Raw genomic sequence first — 20,381 nt, 5'->3', positions numbered from 1 at the left:
TGATGCAATCTGGAAATGAAGAAGGTTCGCCTTCAGAGTTAAAGCTGTGCGTCAGCACTGCAGTGATCATGTTTCAGACGGCACATATTTTACTTTAAATAAAGGGTGATTTAAAGAAATTACACAGTTTGCAATCAGCATTTTTGTAAAAAAGTGTAAAGAATAAAACACACTTAAAAAATGAAAGTGTAGTGCACCCACAGATCCAATAAAAACAAACCCAACAGAATGCACAACATTGTTATAAATAATACAGGCATTAGTCGTGCATTTTATGATATTTTAAAAACTAAAATAGCTTCATCTGGAGCCACAGGAGTATTTTTCCATAGTCTGTCTGATGAGTCTGTCTGGGGTCACTCCCTCACCAAGGCAGAAACACAAACATGTGACCACTCTGTCGTGCAAACACACAGACGCAACTCATCAACACATGCCTGACTACTCAGCCGCTCAGTTCCACAGCACACTTTTTTATTTTAGCAATGAAACAACACAATCAGCAGAAAACAAGTCATGTGTCTGAGTTATTTACACAATAAAAATATGAACATGAACTGGGTGAGCAAACAGAGTGATATAGAGGTGGTTAGGGTCTGCTAACAGCTGGCTATAGTGAACAGTGGTTTCTCCTCAGGGAAACTGTGGGCGATACGGCAAAATAATTTAATTTTCAGACCCTACACAACTTATTCAGCGTGCGGAGGACCAGAGCTGATGCAATCCAAATTAGTCCAGATGTCATTTGAATTGTATTAAATTCTATTAAAAACAAATGTGTTTTCACATTGGTGCTGCAAAACCAAAGTATCTCCTTACCCAGGAGGACACTGTGGCTGTTGAACTTCCTGCAAGGCCTCTTCCAGCCACACCCCGCCTTCTGTGAGAAAAGAGAGTTGTTATTGAAAACACAGGATTTCTATTTGCATTCAGCATACTTTTGAAGCAATGCAAACTATAACAAATGATACATAAAAACATGACACATATGATCTTGCAAGGTAAGAACTGCTTTGACAACTGCTTAAATCCTCAGTTTAAACTCTTACACTTTATAACCTTTCATATAGATAATGAGATCTATGTTAAAGCGTTAACCCTCAAAAAAAGAATCACCTTACAAGCCTTTGAGGATGTAATCTGATCACATTTGGTGAACAGCAACCAAATCATTCCATCAGTTTGTCCCTTTAAATGTGACTGTTTATTAATATGACTACCAGACAACAGGATGTGTAAGTGCACAGTGAAGCTTCTTCGTCATCCACATTTACAAGAAGGCTGGAGGCACAGTAAGGCAGAATATTTCCTGTGCTTTCATTTGTAATTTTTTCCAGATTTGTGCTGGACATGATGTGCTCACCATAGAAACCATCTGGGAAACAAAGAAGTGAAATAACTGTGACGTCCCAACTTGTGGTGATGTTTTAAGCATGCATCAAGTGATTGTTTTGTCACATCAGGGAAGTGCAACAATCTGTGAACACAATACTCAGACACTGTTTATGAGCACAAAAATTTGAGCCATCAGCTGTTTGCTTATATACTACAGCTGTCATGATATCAAAGTTTCATTTCATTATTGTTGTAGTGGGCAATGATGCCACTCAGCAAGAGGGTTCCTGGTTTGAATCATTTTCATTAGAGCTGTTTTTCTGCCTACTTGATACATTTTACATTTCAAATAAGCTGACATCACATCCCAGCCATTGTCTTTTTAGCCACCATCCTATGTTCACTGACAGGTGAAGTGAATAACATTGATTATCTCTTCATCATGGCACCTGTTGGTGGGTGGGATATATTAGGGAGCAAGAGCATATTTTGTCCTCAAAGTTGAGTTGAAAAATGGGCAAAATAAGGAAATGAGCGAGTTTAACAAGGGCCAAATTGTGATGGCTGGACAACTGGGTCAGAACATCTTCAAAACTGCAGCTCTTGTGGGGTGCTCCTGGTCTGCAGTGGTCAGTATCTATCAAAAATGGTCCAAGGAAGGAACAGTGGTGAACAAGTGAAAAGTGGCCACGGCTCATTGATGCAAGTGTGTAGTGAAAGCTGGCCCCTGTAGTCCGATCCAACAGATGGAACTACTGTAGCTCAGTTCATACTGGTTCTGATAGAACGATGCCAGAATACACAGTGCATCACAGTTTGTTGTGTATGGGGCTACATAGCTGCAGACCTGTCAGGGTGCCCATGCTGATCCCTGTCACGCGCTAAAAATGGGGACGCAATTAGTAAGCATTAGAAGTGGACCATGGAGCAATGGAAGAAGATGGCCTGGTCTGATGAATCATGTTTTCTTCTACATCATGTGGATGGCTGGGTGCTCGTGTGTACTAACCTGGGGAATACCTGGCACCAAAATGCACTATGGGAAGAAAAAATGCGATGCGGGCAGCGTAATGCTTTGGACAATGTTCCGCTAGGAAACTGAGTCCTGCCATCCATGTGGATGTTACTTTGACACGTACCAACTGCCTAGGGTTGCAACGGTATGAGATTTTCACGGTATGATAATCGTCTCAGAAAATATCGCGGTATCACGGTTATTGTGGTATCACTGTATTTCACATATATTATTATAAGTTACACTGACCCTTAAAGAAATGACTACAAAAGTTTTGTACTTGGAACAATTGTTCATGACAGTTTTGTTTAAAATGTCTCCATTTAAAAAAAAAAAAAAAAAAGCTATACACCTCCTGTTTTATTTGCAAAAATTGCAGTATTAGAATGAGGAAAAAGCCAAATCCTTAAATAAAAATGAATCTGTCTCTTTAGAAAGAAAAAATTCTGTCTTTGTAAACAAATGTGAGAAAAAGTGCAGGAGTTTTACTGAGATCAGATTTTTATACTAATTTTTATATATATTTTTTTAATATATACACACACACACACACACACACACACACACTTTATATGTACTCTTAGAATTAAACATCTTGCATTTAAAATGTTCAGTAAAATTATGTATCACCTTAAAAACATATTTAATACCTGAGAAACTGAGCCTGGGTCAGTGTCTGATCAACTACTGTTGACTGCTTTATAACACGCGTACTGCTAAGTTAGTGGAAAATAACCAGATACTGCAGACAGAGGGGATTATTTCTGACATGATCCTCATAACACAGATTTCACTCTTAAGGCTTTCATGCCGAGCCTGATTTTAGGGGATGAAAAATAGACACGCCAAAGTTTAAAAATAAACACACATAAATATGCCGTCTTTCAAAAGGCCCTTAACACAGACATGCGCATCCAGCACAGCACGCGATTGACGGCCAGGGGGACCGCCGTGTGACTCAGCACTTTTGCTGGTGGTTAGCGTGTGGAACAAGCACGAGGAAACATAAGACAGGGTTTGTGGTCAACATTTCACACATTTTTGTTAGAGAGACAGGTATTAACGAGATGGCTACTTTAATCTGCACGGAGGGATGGTGTTGTAGTAGATGTGAGAACAAGTTTGAAGTGTTCCCTCCTTTAGCGGCCACTTTACTTCCACACTGTTTGCAAACAGGATACCCATCCTCACATACGTTTGGTGGGTCCCACACTGCTGATTTTAGTTTATCTTTTTTTTTTTTTTTTTTAGGAGGATGGAAACTGGTTAAATCTGTCGCCATTTTTACCACTGTGTGCCTGAGAGCGGCGCCACTGACCAAGGGGCAGCCGCGACGGGGGGGAGCTGCGTGTGCGAGATTCTCAGCTAGCTTGCCTTTTTCCCTTATTACCGGTAATAAGCAAACACCCACGGTATGATAACCGTGCATTTTAATACCGTGGTATACCGTGAAACCGGTTACCGCTGCAACCCTACACCTACCTAAGCATTGCTGCAGACTATATACACCCTTTAATGGAAACAGTATTCCATGATGCCTGTGGCCTCTTCCAGCAGGATAATGCACCCTACCATGAAGCAAAAATGGTTCAGGAAAGGTTTGAGGAAAACAACGAGTTTGAGATGTTGACCCTGGTCTTCAAATTCCTCAGATCTCAATTCAATCAAGTATCATGTAGGATATGCGGGAAAAACAAGTCAAATCCATGGAGGCCCCACCTCACAACTTATAGGACTTAAAGGAACGGTTGCTAACATCTTAGTGCCAGATACCACAGCACACCTTCAGGGATCTAGTGGAGTCCATGCCTCCAGGGCTATTTTGGCAGCAAAAGAGAGACCAACACAATATTAGGCAGGTGGTTATGTTATGCTTAACTGGTATATGTCTAGTTGATTATCTGGGCATTTTCCCCATTCACTGGGTGAAGCTGAAATTGACAGTTTTGAAACCTGCATGAGTAACTGCAAACTCATGATAATTCAGTGGGTTAGTCACTAAGTGCTACTTCCACATTATATAGAGATGTAGCACAGTGAAAAGTTGCTTAATGCAGCTTTTAGAAAACAAAGGAAGCACTTACTGTGGGACAGAAGTGTCACAAAATAACCAGAAGGCCTAATCTTGCTGTTGCAATCAAGTGTGAGTTGAGAATACTCCCTCAAACGCTGTAACAATGTACACAGGTTGATATGAAATCTTAGATATACAAATGGACTTGCTCAACAACTTTCCCACAGACAAGGTGACACCAACCAGGAAATTTTGGGTCACCTCTTTAACCTTTCAAACAACTGGCTTCCCAAGGAATCTGTCAAGTTTGCTGACGTGCTGACTGGACGTACGACAGGGGGAGCCTTAGCACGCTGGTGAGAAATCCCCTCCTCACTGCTTCAAGGCCAGCAGTGCGGTTTGGGCCAAACATTGAGATGCTCTGTCTCTGGAGACAAGCTTCTGTGGCCTGTAATGGAGAGGAAAACCCCCTCTCGGCATTTTGTACTACACAGTGTCAGACTATAGCAAAAAGTAGAGTTCTGGGTTATTTTTACTTCTTTTACTCTGTTGCCAAAGGTCTCACCAAGAAACCAGCGGTATGAAAGAAGAAGTCCCAACAAAGCTGCACAGATTGAAGGACTGCTGAGTGAAATGTCAGAATGTATTCTTCCCATATGGGAAGGTTTTATGTTAACTGAGGAGAAAATATACTGTAAGTTCAAGGGAAATGCCACAGCAGAGAGAGGACCCCACCCAGGCTGGGGAGTGCTGCCCACAGTCACTGCCGCTGCCCCCTAAATTGGAAGAGTGTTTTGGCATGGTGGTTTTCAACAAAGAGCATACTGACACTGCTGCCCATGACTAACCAGGGGGAAGCTGTAGCTGCAGCAAAAATTCCTGTGTCACTCAAGAGTGTATTTACAACTTGTTTTGCAGCCATGGGCAGAAAAAAGCTAGCCTACACCACCCTGACAAAAACATCCACTCAACCCATGTGGAGTCTCGGGGGTTAACTTTCACCTCTCTGTATCTCTTTCACTGCCTGGTTGGTAACTTTATCCTCCTTTACTGCTCCTCTAAATACTCCAAGTGTCAAGTTTCTGGAGGATCTGCAGTAGGATGCCATGTATACATGGGTGGATGAAGCCTTGATTGTTATTTTCCCCACTGAAATCCCCACTAAATGAGCTCTCACTGAATAAATGCCCAAAATGTAACCTGAGATAATCTGTCCCACTCTTGTAGCCAAAATGCTCTACTCAGTGCTCATGATGAGTGAAAAAAAAACATGACTTAAACAAAGCTCAGACAAAAAAATGCATTAATGTGGTACTACTTAGATTTACATGCAAGTCAAAGAAAAAGCAGGTTAATACTTTGACAGCTGCATATTGAAGGTTAACTGTGAGAATTACTTAAGAAAAGGCATTGAAATCTGTGTGACTATAGAGCGCTGGGGTCTGTTTGGATATTTTTCACATTTCCAATACGAGCACTTCACAGATTATATGTCTACTAAATTGACATTCAAAGAAATGTCTGCAGTAACAGACTCATGTATATTTTTATGCCTCGATTGACACATATGGAGTGCTTAATGTTATTTTTAAAGCCTGGGTTGTTTTGTTTCCTGTGCAGAAGGATGCACATGTGTGGCGTAGCAACACGAGGTCCTGCTGATAGTTTCATCTTGTTCCACTTACTGACAGCTGCAGCAACAATATGTGTGGATATGCACCAACCAAAGCAGGAAGGCCTTCTAAGGAATCAAACGTGGCAGAGAATGAATGTATGTTTTACTTTTTTTTTTTTATAAAACTTCTTATATTAGTACTATGGCCTATAGCCAGTTCAGGCTAATTGGACACAGTCCCAGGTGGCCAGACCATCATAATACCCAATGCAAAAAAGGTATCTAATTTCTTTAAAATTTAAATGCCAGCCAAACTCTAGTGAGAACAAGTCCTGCTCCTGTTAAAGAAGTCAATCTTACCTGTTCCTTTCTTTCTCAGAGACAGCACCACAGCCAGGATAACCACCAGTAAGCACAACAGCAGCACCTATAATCCAGAAGATAAAATGGCAGGAACACTGAAGCATTAGAGCACTTGGCACCACCACCTGAGATTGATATTACAGGTTTTTAAAGAAATAATTAATGGACTGATCATCATGAAGATTGATGCATATCTGCGGTACACAGAAGAGGAATTCAGCTGACTTTCACGATCTTCTTATGTTTTCTCAAGCACCAAAAGAAGATCCTTGAGAAGTTTTCATTTAAAAAAAAAAAAAACGTGATGCAGCGTGAGAAAAGCCGGCCAAAGATACAAACTGAGAATCACAAAAACAGCCAAACAATGACGCAGTCAAGAACGACAACTTTCTAATATTTTTGGTGTTTGTTGTCTTCAGTGTGCAAATATCTCTCAGAACTATATTTGAAGAAAAAAAAAAAAGTATTTTATTGAACAGTTTCTGATGAATAAACTGCAAATAAACAGTGCACTATTTGGCCCCAAATCCTCGTCCAGCAAACCACTCGGCTACGAGAGGAAAACTCCTGCTAAGGTCACACCCAAGACATGTGTGCATTGTTACTAAACCACAATAATGTAAAACAAACAAAAACAAACAAACATCTCTAAATTAAAAGTAAACATTTTAATGACTTATTCAACTTGGTTCCTTTTTTATTGTTAAGAATTCATTTTAGAAAAAGGTGCAAGGGCAAGTCCCAGACACCATGGGGTGAACTTTTTCCACGCTTCTGGGGCATACCAGAAAATATTTGAAAGGTGCTGAATTAAACTAGAAGGGCTACAAACACTACTCCATCAGCATGTTAGTATTACCCTTTATACTTCTAAATATGCAGAACTTAGCATTTGGTTCAAAGCCCAACTCCATCCAAGTACAGCCTCTACTGCAGCTGCAGAGGTTTAACTATACAAGTCTTTATTCGGCCTATTGTCCATTGAGAGACTTCCATCTCTATTCTCATAGGCTTGTCCAGTGATTTTAACATTTTCCACACTACCTCCAACTGTTCAGATGTTAGTCTCAGTTCTCTGCAGTTAAAAAGCCTCTGAAATAAAGTGGTCTAGACTCATCTTCATTTTTTTCACTTTACCACACCACCTTTCTGCCCGGGGTCAGCAGCCCACTGGGGGTGAGTGGTTAGTAATTAGATGGGTGTTTCAAAGAAAAATCTGGATCAGTTTACTGACAGATCAAAGATGACAGCGTCCAGCTGTATTATCACTGTTGCTGATTTTGAAGCATCTGCAATGCCTCAAATCAGGCCTCCATTGCTTATCACAGAGATTTACTTGGTGTCGTTTCCACTGCCGAGGTGCCGGTGCTCGTGCCAGTGCCGATATCGGTTTCAGTGAACCGGCGAAACGCTTAAGAACAGGCCTGCGTTTGTGAACTGATCCTTTATGTATGAGTGTGGGCGGGTCCTCGTCTGTACATGGAAGCCGAAGGGCACAAACGTGGGAGAACGCGCTCCCCTTTCTTGTGCTGCAAACACATTTTACAGTCCAAACAAAACTACTGCAGTACCTATGTGCAGCACAGAGGTAAACACAGACAGCGATTACAAGCAAGACGACAAGTACGCACTTTGCGTCCTTTTATCTATGATATGAACTGATACAAAGCAGCAAGTTCAGCCTTAGGGCCCAACTTCACAGCCGTGAAAATCGCATCGCTTTTCTCATGTAATACACACCATGCAGTGAAATAGCGATAGAAAACTATGTTGGGATGGCAGAGTCACGCCCTTCTGCCGCTTACGTCACGCATTCTTGGTTCTAGACCAGCTAGCTTGCGGGGTCCCAGTTTGACCGCTTTTTCGGCCGAGCACCGAATGCGTTCGCGGTGGAAAAACAGCTGAACGGTTCAAATTCTGGCACCAGCACCCCGTCGGTGGAAAAAGCGCCTGAGAGTGACAAATCTTCATCAAATCAATATTTGATTTTCTGGTAAAATTGTGACTTATAATCACAATTTTTAAAGAGTACAATATTATCCATGACTTGCATATTTCTTTTTATTCCTTTGACTGTCTGCTGGCCATGCTGCTGCAAATGTTTCATCTTCACATCCCAAATTATAGTTTAAAGCAAGGCTCTGGTTCTCTGGTATAGTTTTTCCTGCCACAAGGAACCTTATTTAGTGATAAATTGTAACTCTTAGCACACGGTATCTTAATGAGTTTCACTTTTTTGTTGTTTCTTTAGCCTACTGTTTTTAACCCCCTAGTGGGAGGATTTTTCAGCAGATTTACAGTTTAAACAAACTGATATGATCCTTGATTCAAAACTAGAGTTCTGATACTTTCAAGCTAGAAAGCTATAGCAGTGTGCATTTAGGTCTCAGGCGCTGGAGTGTTGGAATTATCAACCAGGAGTAACCTGCTTACTGTGATTCACAAGAGCTGAAATTCCCAGACAGGTATGAAAACATGTTGCTGTGTGTGCATGGTGTCTGGGACTTGCCCTTGTTTTCCCCAGCTATAGGTGAAGAGACAGAAAACCACGATGGGCTTCACAGGAAAGCTTAAAGATGTGGTCTTTGTGGGTTGTGAAAGTATACAGACTGTCTGGTGGAAACCTACTGGGCTGACTGAAATACACTTTACTACTTACTTCAGATCCCCCCACCCCTACCCCCACCCAGTCTCTATTGTCTATATAAAAATTATCTGATTAACCTACAGTTGAAAGCCACCTTTGATGTGGACATGAGAAAAAAAGGCTACATTAAGACACAAAAACTCTTTGTAGGGAAAAGTCACTCTAGGGCAGGGGTGGACAAAAGACTGACTTAGATGCGAGAAGCAAAAGGGCCACATATCAAACAGCCATGATGGGTGGCCCTATGACACACACAGAGCTGGAATATGTTAAAATCAAAGACATTTGACAGACATGACAGGCTGTTGTGTCTGTCTCCTTGATCCAAAAATCAAGAAATGTTTCCTTTTTTGGGCCAATCTGGTGTCCACCCAGGTACATTTTGCAATTTAGCTCATCAGGCTGCAGGTCAAAGCAAGAACTACCACTGCCAAAAACAGTCCAAGTGGGTGGAGTTTGAACTGATCTCTGGGATGAAGAGATATTTGCAGATATTTGCATTATTCATTGCCACAAAGTGTAAGTGGGTACTCCTGCTCAAACTATAGCTTTTACTTATTTTCTGGTTTTATTATTAGGACAGCAGGGACTGGAATGGCTAATAATTCCTCTGCAAACATTAAATAACTCAGCCTGAGAACCAAAGCTTGTCATACACTTTGTCTTTAGTCTCTGAGTGTTGGGATAATTAACTGTACAAGATCCGAAATACCAATGCAATTTCAATAGTAAGTAATAGTGCCATTATAAATGCAGTCAGGCCCATAAATATTTGGACAATTACTTTTTTTTTCTATGTAACTTTGCCTCTGTGCACTACCACAGTGGATTTTAAATCAATCAAGAAGTGAGGTGCAAACTTTTAACAAAAGCAGTATGTTAACTGTTAAAGAATTACAGATTTTTTTATACACAGCCCCCCCATTTTCATAAGCACAAAAGTAAGAAAATCCATTGACTGCCTGAAGTCTCGAACCCATGAACATCACCAAATACGGTTTCCTCCTTTGAGATGCTCTGCCAGGCTTTTACTGCAGAAACCTTCAGTTGTTGCTCGTTTGTCTTTCTGCTTTCAGTTTTATATTTAATAACTAAAAAACATGCTCTGTTGGGCTGAGATCAGCTGGCTGACCTGGCCATTGAAGAATATCTCATTTCTTTGCCTTGAGAAACTCTTGCGTTTCTTTTGCAGTATGCTTTGGGTCATCATCCATTTGCACTGCAGTGCAAATGGATGATGAAAACATCCAACAAGCCATTTCTCTCCTTCTGCATACTCTTCTCTTCCCGTCATTTGGGTACAAGTTCATCTTAATTCCATCTGTACAAAGATTTCTTTAACCAGAACTGTGCAGGCTCTTTAGATGTCATCTGGCAGTCTAATCTGATCTTCCTGTTCTTGAGCATAACCAATGCTTTGCAGCCTCTTGTAAGCACCTCTGCATTTCCATTCATTAAGACATCTCTTGATTGTAGACCCTCACAATGATACGCCTACTTCCTTGAGAGTGTTCACATGTTGTGAAGAGTTTTTCTTAACCCTCTAACACCAGGCGATCGCCGCGGAAGCACCCGTTACCTGCCCTTACTTGCCGTGAACAGCTGGTCAACACGGAGCGTATCACTGCTGAGACGTCAAACCCCTTGAATTAAAGCTAAAAGTTTGTACTTCACACACACATCTGGATTATTTTGATTTAAAAACCCACTGTGGTGGTGTACAGAGGCAAAACCACAGAAATTGTGTCACTGTCCAAATACCAATGGACCTGACAAATGACAGATATGTGACAGGAAAGGGTGTAGCATTGTCTAGACTTCATGTGTGTCTAATCCGTGTCGAGTGGACAGCAGCTGGTTATTGTGGTGTCTACATGTCTCTCAAGTGAATGGTTGGAAGGATGTGCACACACTTAGATAGCCTCTTTGGCATGCAGTTTATAGAAGGAAATCACGCACATTCCATACATTTTTAATTCCTAACTTTCCACGTGTTTAGAAAGCATTCATTTGTTTCACTATTTTACTGAAAGAAACACATTTTTCTGAAATGATTCTAACCATAGCAACATAAAACCAGTCCATGAAACACAATGGCACTTTTCTTTACAATTCTTGCAATTATGTTTTTTATGCATAGCCTGAAACACACTCCAGATTTAGCCTCCACAAAGACTATGTGTGGTTAGTCTCAATGCCCCGAGGAGCTGTGAACAATAAAAGCTGCTGTTGTTTTCTGAGACTTTCCTTCTGTGATAAAAATACTGTTCTGGGGAATACAAAGAACAGATTCAACGGATTCAAATGTCCATTCCTGCTAGGGATGGAGATCTCCAAGTATTGCGTCAAAGTCAGCTTGGCCTGTCTTTTGGTCTGCAAGCAGCATTTGCCTTTTTTTCAGAACACATACAGTAACGTGGGCACGCTTATCTGTTGGGCAAGTTTGTAGGTCAACCACTCCTACAATTATGAAAACTGGCTGAAGTAACCCTCAATAGTAAATAGTTTTTTCTTGCTGTCAGTAGCCTATTTTCACATAAAGGAAGCATTTCAGATTACAGATGTAAAAAGACTTTTCTTAGTAGTGATCTCCACACTACTAAGAAAAGGCGGAGCACCATTTCCAGCCAAAAATAGATGCATCTGGACTGTAACATGTCTTAAGGTGAATATACTTAAGAAGTATTACTGTATTCAGGCCGAGCGGCCTCTGGTTTTCTCATCAGGAAGGTTGATTACTGTGAAGATAATGCTGCCATGGGTCATGATGGAGCTGGAGCCTCTCCTCTCTGACACACACATACTGTACTCAGCAGCAAAAAAGTCAATATGACTCCTTTAAAAAAATCATCTGTTTAACAAGCTCAAACATGAAGAAATCCACTGCAGCTTGTTTTACACACTGAAAACGCTATAACACAGAGAACAAGCTCAGTAAAAACTGCATCTCTGTATGTAGACAAACAGCTATCTTAATTTCCCATGGTCTTTAAATCTGTCAGGGTGTTTTTGGCAGGCAGACAGAGGCCAACACCTTTTCCTGTCAATGCGCTACCTGCAGACACACATCCAGAGGGTGTGTCTTAATGGGTGTATTTTTATTTTAAAGTAAGTTATTATTTTGCATTATTATTAATACTAATAATATAAAATACATTTCTATTTATAATTTACCCTGAATATACCCTGAACAGGATAAGCGGAAGAGGATGGATGGACCTCAAAGCACCACCAAATTTTGGAGCACTGGGAGAACATGAAAACTTCTCACAGAAGGGCCCTGCCACGACAAACTTCCATCCATCCAACCATCCTCTTCTGCTTATCCAGGTCAAGTTCACAAGGTGAGAAACTGGGTACACCCTGGTCAGGTCATCAGTCTATCATCAGGAACTGCTAGTTAACCCAACACACATCTTTGGGATGTAGAAGCCAGCACACCTGGAGAGAACCCATGGGGAGGACACGAAACCCCCAAACAGAAAGACTCCAACTGGCCAGTGGATTCAAACCAGGACCACAGACCACCACAGACAAACTTTTTAATCAAAACGGTCTGGTGACTTGTTCGATATTCTTGTATTAGAGGAGTATTTTCAGATTTTCATTTCACTCATTGATTACTGTGGCAATAAAAATTCGACATGCGGATATCATAATAATATCAGTCAAATTCATGAACATCTTTGTACATTGTGTGCTGTCTTTTGTGGAGAGTGTGCACTCACAAATGCATACAAAAACAATTACTGTACATAGTTATGGCCACATGTGTATTACAACAATATTGATATTTAATCATTAAATATCAGTTATCATCATGATTAATATCATCAGTACATGACGACACCCCTAATTTGATTGTAGGTTGGTTTTTATATTTTTACCCAAATTATTAATTAAATGAAAAATGAATTGCCCAATTAATCAATGATATAAATATAGTTATTAATAAGTAAACATTAACAACCAGTGAAACAACTTTATCTACTAAGCTCTAAGCTCTCAAACACCTAGAACAACTAAGATGAAGCACTGGCAGCAGAAATTCTGTCTGAATACAGATCCCAGTCAACATTGTGGGTTCAAAACTCCACCCGGTCCTGCTTCACACTAACAACTGCAGGTCATGTCCACCAGCAGAGAGCCTGCTGGCCCGTGTCTGTTTGCACTGGAGTGAAAACATTTAGTTTCCACGTTCACACCGGCAGCACTGGCAGATTAATGACAGTGAGAGTAAACCGTGCAGAAATGCTGACCCGAGGCTGTGGTTTATGACTCCTGATGATGAGTTTTTCCTTAGTAAAACATCACGTGCTCTCACTTGGGTTGCTTTCCATTACATAATTTAATCTGCTAATAACTTTTCTGATCAACACGACACTCTCAAGAAATTCCAGGGAAAGATGCTTTTTTTTGGGAGGGGGGGGGGGGGGGGGGGGGGGCACTATTCATTATCAAGAGAGTGGCTACTTATTAATCAATAACAGTATCTTAGTATCCCTGACAGTTTAAGGGCTCACCAAGTTCAGAGACACGTTTAAAGTCATGCAGTAATATTAGTGGCAGGAGGTCTGACACATGCATTAACTGTAATGTTTCAAAGTGTAGAAGGCAACTTTGTTGCCTTCAAAGTTGTGCGAGTTTGAAGATTAAAGAGGTGCCCTCCATACTGCGAAGGTGCTACTGAACGTACCCCAATAAGGATTTTACGGTGTTTACTCCTTTTACTGTCATTCTTGCTCCTCTGACTCTCCACCTCTCGTGTCCCAAATAAAGACGCCGCCTGTTCAGCCGACCCGTCCTCTCCTTTGGCTGCTTCCATGCTGCTGAGCGCAAAAAAAGAGGGAAGGAAAAAAAAAAAGGAGAGCTCCTGCCAGTGCTTTCCAGGAGGATCTGAGTAATGGGCTGCGCTGAGGAATATATAGAGAGGATATGCCCGCCTTTCTGACGTCTTCAAGTTTTTTTGGTGGCTACATGTGTTAGATCTGAGAGACTAGGAGGCTCATAAAAGCAGAACAGAGCACAACTCTCTGTTATATTGGCTCATTTTTTCCTCCATTTAAATCGTATCAACGTGGAGCGGAAATGATACTTCACCCACTTTAAAACGAGTCAGAGGCACATTTTTTAAAACAGACAGGCACATTCAGAATATGTAGGTTTATTCACGCCTCAAACGTTTTCATCATTTCTAATCTCTCAGATTTAGGACAATAAAAAACTAATGGAGGGACAGTTGTTGAAGACTTTCTATGAAAATCTACTTTAAGGTGGGTGGTGCTGGCGCCATCTTCTGGCCAAACTTAAGTGGTGCATTGGATCGCATTTCGAGTAGAGTCCCATTAAAAAGAAAGAAAAAAGAAAAATAGAAATATAACATAATTTCATTGCCTGAAATAGGAATCTATGGCGTTTCGCTTGGCTATAGTATTATTAAAGTTTACTTACCGTTGACAAATTTGATCTTGGGTTTCTTGATGAGTGAATTGCTAAGTCGGTCACGAGGAGGGACAGTTAGTTGAACTATAATCACAGGTCTATAAAAAAAGTAAATAATCTTTAATATCGATAATCCATAATCTTACTCTGTCCCATTATTTTTACGTTTTAATCTCTTTTTACACATTCCACGTGAGCCAAATGTGACCCAAACAGGTGCGCGGGTATCTTCATTAGGCCTTTCCATTAAGGCTGCTAAGGATGTGACCACTAGGGGGTGCTGCGCCAACTCTTCATAATTTCTTCTACTCAAATTGATTTTATTCCTGCACAAAAAAATACTCGGTCTCATAAGAAAGTGTTAAAGTTTGGATTTTAACGAGCTGGAGTTTTTCTAGAAAAAATAATTACTACATATCATAACAACGGGCTACTGGAATTTTTCATTATTTCTAATTTGTGTATGCTTTTGAAGTTATTTATTTATTTTGAATAAAGACGGGAGCTAGAACTGGAGGTGACAGAGATGAAGATGTAAGATTTTCATTGGAACTGATCAGGAGGGACAGGATTAGAAATGAGAAGGACAGCTCAGGCTGACTGACTGACTGGATTTGCGAGGCAGGAGGAAAAGAGGAAGCTCACAGAGAAGATTTATGGATGTATTGAAAGAGGACGTGCAGAGGGTTAGTGTGACAGAGGAGGATGCTTGGTATAGAGTGAGTGGAGGCAGCTAAAAGAAGATGACTCAGTTTTAGAAAGTTTTCAACTTTTAATACCCTTTTAGAGTAATGGCAGGTTATTTATCCCTCAAGCAACCAAGCTACTTTGACAGAGCAGGGTCATGAAAATTTATAATGGTGATGTAAAATGTTATAAAGCATTTTTTTTTTTGCAAGAACGAGTTTTAGCTTCATAGGTCCTGTAAGCTGTGCTTGGCTGGTTTAGAAGGGATGTATTGTCCAAAACTGCACCTGCCTCTGCAAACTACAAAGTGTTCATCCACACAGAACAGTGCCAGGGAGTATACTGCATTTGGATAACTGGGCTAGTAATATTGCCCAAAGATCTCTGAAAGCAGCAGGTTTGTCCTGAGCCTAGCTGCCTCTCTGCTCTGGCTGTTCAATTGTCAAGCAGCATGTACTTAAGTACATTTTTGAATCTTATTCTATGTCTATTAGCTGTGGTTTACTGGAAAACATTAAAATAAGATTAAAGCATATAATGTTAAAAAAAAGAGTGTTTCCACACTTATGAGCTTACCAAAAGACTCAGAGTTTATTGAGTTTATTGAAAACAAATCAGAAAGATGCAAGGCAAACTTTCACTCCAAGCCATGTTCAGACTCTTCTGCAGATCTGCAAGGATCGACAGAGGATGATTAAAAATAATTAAAAATTTCAAAGTGACACATACACGCTCAAAGGTTAAAAACAGTGACCACTCCAGTTTTTCCAAACTTTTCTGTTGAACCATTCATGCATGACCCCTGTGTGATCTTGTCTTCGTATCCTATTTCTACAATAACCTTTTTAAAGAAGAGTTGTCATGTTATCTAGAGCAGATATTGATATTACACACTGAATGACACTTAACATTCATAAATAGTTCAGCCGTTTACTTCCTATCTTATCAGTAATCATTAAAGCGAGTCATTATAATGCACACCCTCTTACAGTATGGGTGCATTAAAGGTCATATTTTTTAGTCAGAGTTGTTTTGTAGCTTGGACTTATGGGCCAACTTCTGATGGTGCTTAACAGTGTTTATTAAATAAGGTAATTCTGCTAGAGGTTTTACACATCCTCTGGGTTTGTAAACCCTGAAAATCATCAAGGCATTTCATCCCAGCAGTTAGCAGTAGGTGTTGAGAATAAAGCATACACCATTATATTTTGTAAAAGTTTCACTGCAGCCTTACTTCTACTGTAACTAAACCCATTTTAAATGATTTAACAGTAACACACACACACACACACACACACACACACACACACACACACACACACACACACACACACACACACACACACACACACACACACACACAGGGGAAAAAAAAGGTTCACGCAGGTATCTTCTGTTTGCAGAAGCGCTTGAATTGTGACTTTCCACAAGGTTTTGGAGTGTTTATGGGAGTTTTTGACCATTCTTCTAGAAGTGCATTTGTGAGGTCAGTCACTGATGTTGGACAAGAAGTCCTGGCTCTCAGTCTCTGCTCTAATTCATCCCAAAGGTGTTCTGTCGGGTTGAGGTCACAACTCCTTGTAGGCCAGTCAAGTTCTTCCACACCAAACTTGCTCAATGTCTTTATGGACCTTGCTTTGTGCACTGGTGTGAAGTCATACTGGAACAGGAAGGGGCCATCCCCAAACTGTTCCCACAAAGCTTGGAGCATGAAATTGTCCAAAATGTATTGGTATGCTGAAACATTAAGAGTTCCTTTAACTAGAACTAAAGAGCCAAACCTAACTCCTGAAAAACAACCCACACCATGCCCCCACCACCAAACCTTAACTTGGCACAGTACAGACTCATGTACTGTTCTCCTGCCAACTACCAAACCCAGACTTATCCATTGGATTGCCAGATGGAGAAGTGTCACTCCAGAGAACATGTCTCCACTGCTCTAGAGTCCAGTGGTGGCATGCTTTACACCTCCGCACCCAATGCTTTGCATTATGCTTGGTGATGTAAGGCTTGGATGCAGCTGCTCGGCCATGGAAACCCATTCCATGAAGCTCTCTATGCACTGTTCCTGAGCTAATCTGAAGGCCACATGAAGTCTGGAGGTCTGTAGTGATTGACTCTGCAGAAAATTGGCAACGTCTGTGCATCTGCCTGCCATTTTACAATCCACATTGTTATAATACCGCTAACAGTTGACTGTGGCGTATTTAGCAGTGTGGAAATTTCACATCTGGACTTGTTGCACAGGTGGCATCTTCTCATGGTATCACGCTGGAATTCACTGAGCTCCTGAGAGCGACCCATTCTTTCACAAATGTTTGTAGAAGCAGTCTGCATGTCTAGGTGTTTGATTTTATACACCTGTGACCATGGAAGTGATTGGAACACCTGAATCCAATGATCTGGATGTGATGACTGAATATTTTTTAGTGTCTCTAAACGTACTGCACTTTTGCATGAAAGCATCCACAAGATGGCGCTGTCGCAGTACTTTCACAGTTCTATTACAGTTTCCTTCCTGCAGTTGAGCTGTTTTCATGTCACTATAAGCGGTGTTATAATATGAAACTGCTCGTGATCACTGACAGCTTTAACAGTTCTGTGAGGTCCAGCTTTTTTTTTTTTTTTTTTCACATCCAGCTGTGTCCAGTGGTATGACCATTTTTTTCACATGTGGTTGGTACCCCTGACCTCTGACCTTTGTGTTGTCTCATACTCATAAACAGCCCAGGGTTAAATGTTCTCACTGTCTGTTTAGTTTTGTCTCACAGTGTGTGTGTGTGTGTGTGTGTGTGTGTGTGTGTACTGCATAAGCCTGATTTTGTGTTTTTGTTGTAAGCTATATAGGGCTATGCATGCATGAGTATGTGTTTCATGTTGTTGTTACAGTGACTGTGTGTGTGTATGTGTGTGTGCGCGCGCGTGCGTGTGTGTGTGTGTTCTGCTCGGTGAACTGTGTATCTCTCAGCTGTGTCTCCCTACAGCTGTCCCTGACTCAGCTGGATGTTACAACATGACCTTTAATACTGACCTACACATTTGGCACTTAATGTCCACATGAATGTAACCTGACAAAATAATCCAAATAAACCTTTTTTTTTGGCACTTTGAGCTGCAGAGAACTGTTCATGCAAGTCAAATGGTTTCAAGCTTCTTTTTTTTTATTAAAAAATGTTCAGGTCAAATCAGTTTGAAGATTGTATTGCTTCAAAGAAGCTATGGAATAAACGGAAAAATAATTAATAGTCTACACTCACTCATGCTCGTTAATGCATGCATTAAACCAGCCAGTCACATGATAGCAACTCAATGCATTTAGACACGTAGACATTATTAAGATGATCTGCTGAAGTCCAAACTGAGCATCAAAATAGGGAAGAAAGGTGACTTTGTCAAATTTCTTTGACTTTGTATGTGGTGCGGTTGTTGGTGCCAGATGGGCTGGTCTGAGTATTTCAGAAGCTGCTGATCTGCTGGGATTTTCCCACACTACCATCTCTAGGGTTTACAGAGAATGGTCCAAAAAAGAGAAAATATCCAGTGAGTGACGGTTCACTGGGCCAAAATGCCTTGTTGATGCCAGAGGTCAGAGGAGAATGGCCATACTGATTTGAGCTGCTAGGAAGGCAACAGGGACTCAAATAAGCACTCATTACAACCAAGGTATGGAGAAGACCATCTCACATCAAACTTTGAAGCAGATGGGCTACAGCAATAGAAAAAAACAAACAAACTGGGTGCTACTCCTGTCAGCTAAGAACAGGAAAGTGAAGCTATAATTCACACCGTCTCACCAACATTGGACAATAGAAGACTGGAAAAATGTTGCTTTTCAGATGGTAGGGTCAGAATTTGGTGTAACCAACATGAAAGCATGGATCCACTCTGCCTTGTATCAACAGTTCAGGCTGCTGGTGTTGGTGTTATGGTGTGGGGGATATTTTCTTGGCACGCTTTGGGCCCCTTAGTACAGTACCAACTGAGCATCATTTAACTGCCACAGCCTACCTGAGTATTGCTGCTGACCATGCCCTTCCCTTTCTGACCACAGAGTATCATCTTCTGATGGCTGCTTCCAGCAAGAAAATGAGTCATGTCCGAACATTCAAATAATCTCAGATTGGTTTCTAGAACACGACAGAGAGTTCACTGCACTCAAATGGCCTCCACTCACCAGATCTCAATCCAATGCAGCACCTTTGGGATGCAGTGGAACAGGACACTCATCATGGATGTATAGCTGACAAATCTGCAACAACTGTGTGATGTTATCATATCAATATGGAATGTTTCCAGAGCTTTGTTGAATCTATGCCATGAAGAATTAAGAACATTGTGAAAGCAGTTGGTTGAAACCAGAGACAAAATGATGAGTCTAGATGCTTAAACGGCTGGAAAAACTTTGGAAAGAGGGTTAATAATGATCTAAACACACACTTACAATCCGATACTGTGTTCCTCATTTTTTAAAACAATAACTTAAATTATATTGTGCACAAGGCAGATACTCAGAAGTTAAATTACTATAGAACATGAAATTCTAAAGCCAAACAAAATGAGATACGATTAAGTAAAGGTGAAGTCACGGTGAAGTTAAAACAACAAAAATGAAGAAAAAGTCAATTCATAAATAATATCAACAAAAGAATAAAACAGTTAAAAACCCTCGAAAAACTAAACCTTTCATTCATGTGCACCAGATTGCAGCACCAACAAATTTTACAATTACCTCTGAGACTGTTGAGATGATTTAAAGCCATCGGCAGCACTGAGAGTGGAGATGCTTGAACCCAGATAAAGTCTTGATTTATAAATAATACACTGCAGAGGCAGCAGTTGGTGCAGTAGGTTAAAGAATTCATCAGCTGACAGTTAGAAGTGCACCCCCCCCCCTCCCCACACGCTCACATTTGCTCCCCACCTGCCAGAGTTTGATGTTGAAGTCTTCTGTCTTTATACACGTGTCACTAAGTACCCGTCAGCATTTACAGCAGAGATCCGATGCTTTCAGGCTGCTGTTTGCTTTTGTTGTTGCCCTGAAATAATGAGCACCTTTCAAAGATTTTGAGCATGCTGCCCACCTGGAACACGTTGATATATTTAATTTTAACTGAGTTTTGATTTGAGGACTGACAGCATGTGACAGTAAAACAAAAGACGTGAGGTTCATGATGGTTTGCTTTAGCTTTACCCTGTTTTGAGAGAAGAACAAATCTGAGTTATATAAGTATGCTTTATAGAGTTACTGGGATAAAAAAAA

General features: G+C 40.7%; 1 protein-coding gene and 1 long non-coding RNA gene across 2 annotated transcripts in view; one reads left to right on the top strand and one right to left on the bottom strand.

The window, feature by feature from the left end:
- The window catches only part of enpp1 (ectonucleotide pyrophosphatase/phosphodiesterase 1), a 40,156-nt gene extending 26,293 nt beyond the window's left edge, over nucleotides 1–13,863 (bottom strand). Inside the window, exons 1-3 of the mRNA XM_030721531.1 lie at nucleotides 13,686–13,863; nucleotides 6,340–6,406; nucleotides 820–880 (exon numbers count right to left, since the gene is read on the bottom strand). Of these exons, the coding sequence (XP_030577391.1) occupies nucleotides 820–880; nucleotides 6,340–6,406; nucleotides 13,686–13,814 (257 nt within the window). The 5' untranslated portion in view covers nucleotides 13,815–13,863. The remainder of the gene's footprint in view (nucleotides 1–819; nucleotides 881–6,339; nucleotides 6,407–13,685) is intronic.
- Nucleotides 3,239–6,623, top strand: LOC115774321 (uncharacterized). The gene is made up of 3 exons (XR_004019186.1): nucleotides 3,239–3,365; nucleotides 5,985–6,135; nucleotides 6,359–6,623. It is a non-coding gene; the product is annotated as an uncharacterized LOC115774321 (long non-coding RNA).
- Nucleotides 13,864–20,381: the final 6,518 nt, after the last annotated feature.

The sequence above is a fragment of the Archocentrus centrarchus genome, chromosome 24 (assembly GCF_007364275.1).
Source record: "Archocentrus centrarchus isolate MPI-CPG fArcCen1 chromosome 24, fArcCen1, whole genome shotgun sequence".
NCBI classification, from domain to species: domain Eukaryota; kingdom Metazoa; phylum Chordata; class Actinopteri; order Cichliformes; family Cichlidae; genus Archocentrus; species Archocentrus centrarchus.
Note: the sequence above shows the minus strand (reverse complement) of the source record. Positions and strands in the feature narration are given on the sequence as shown.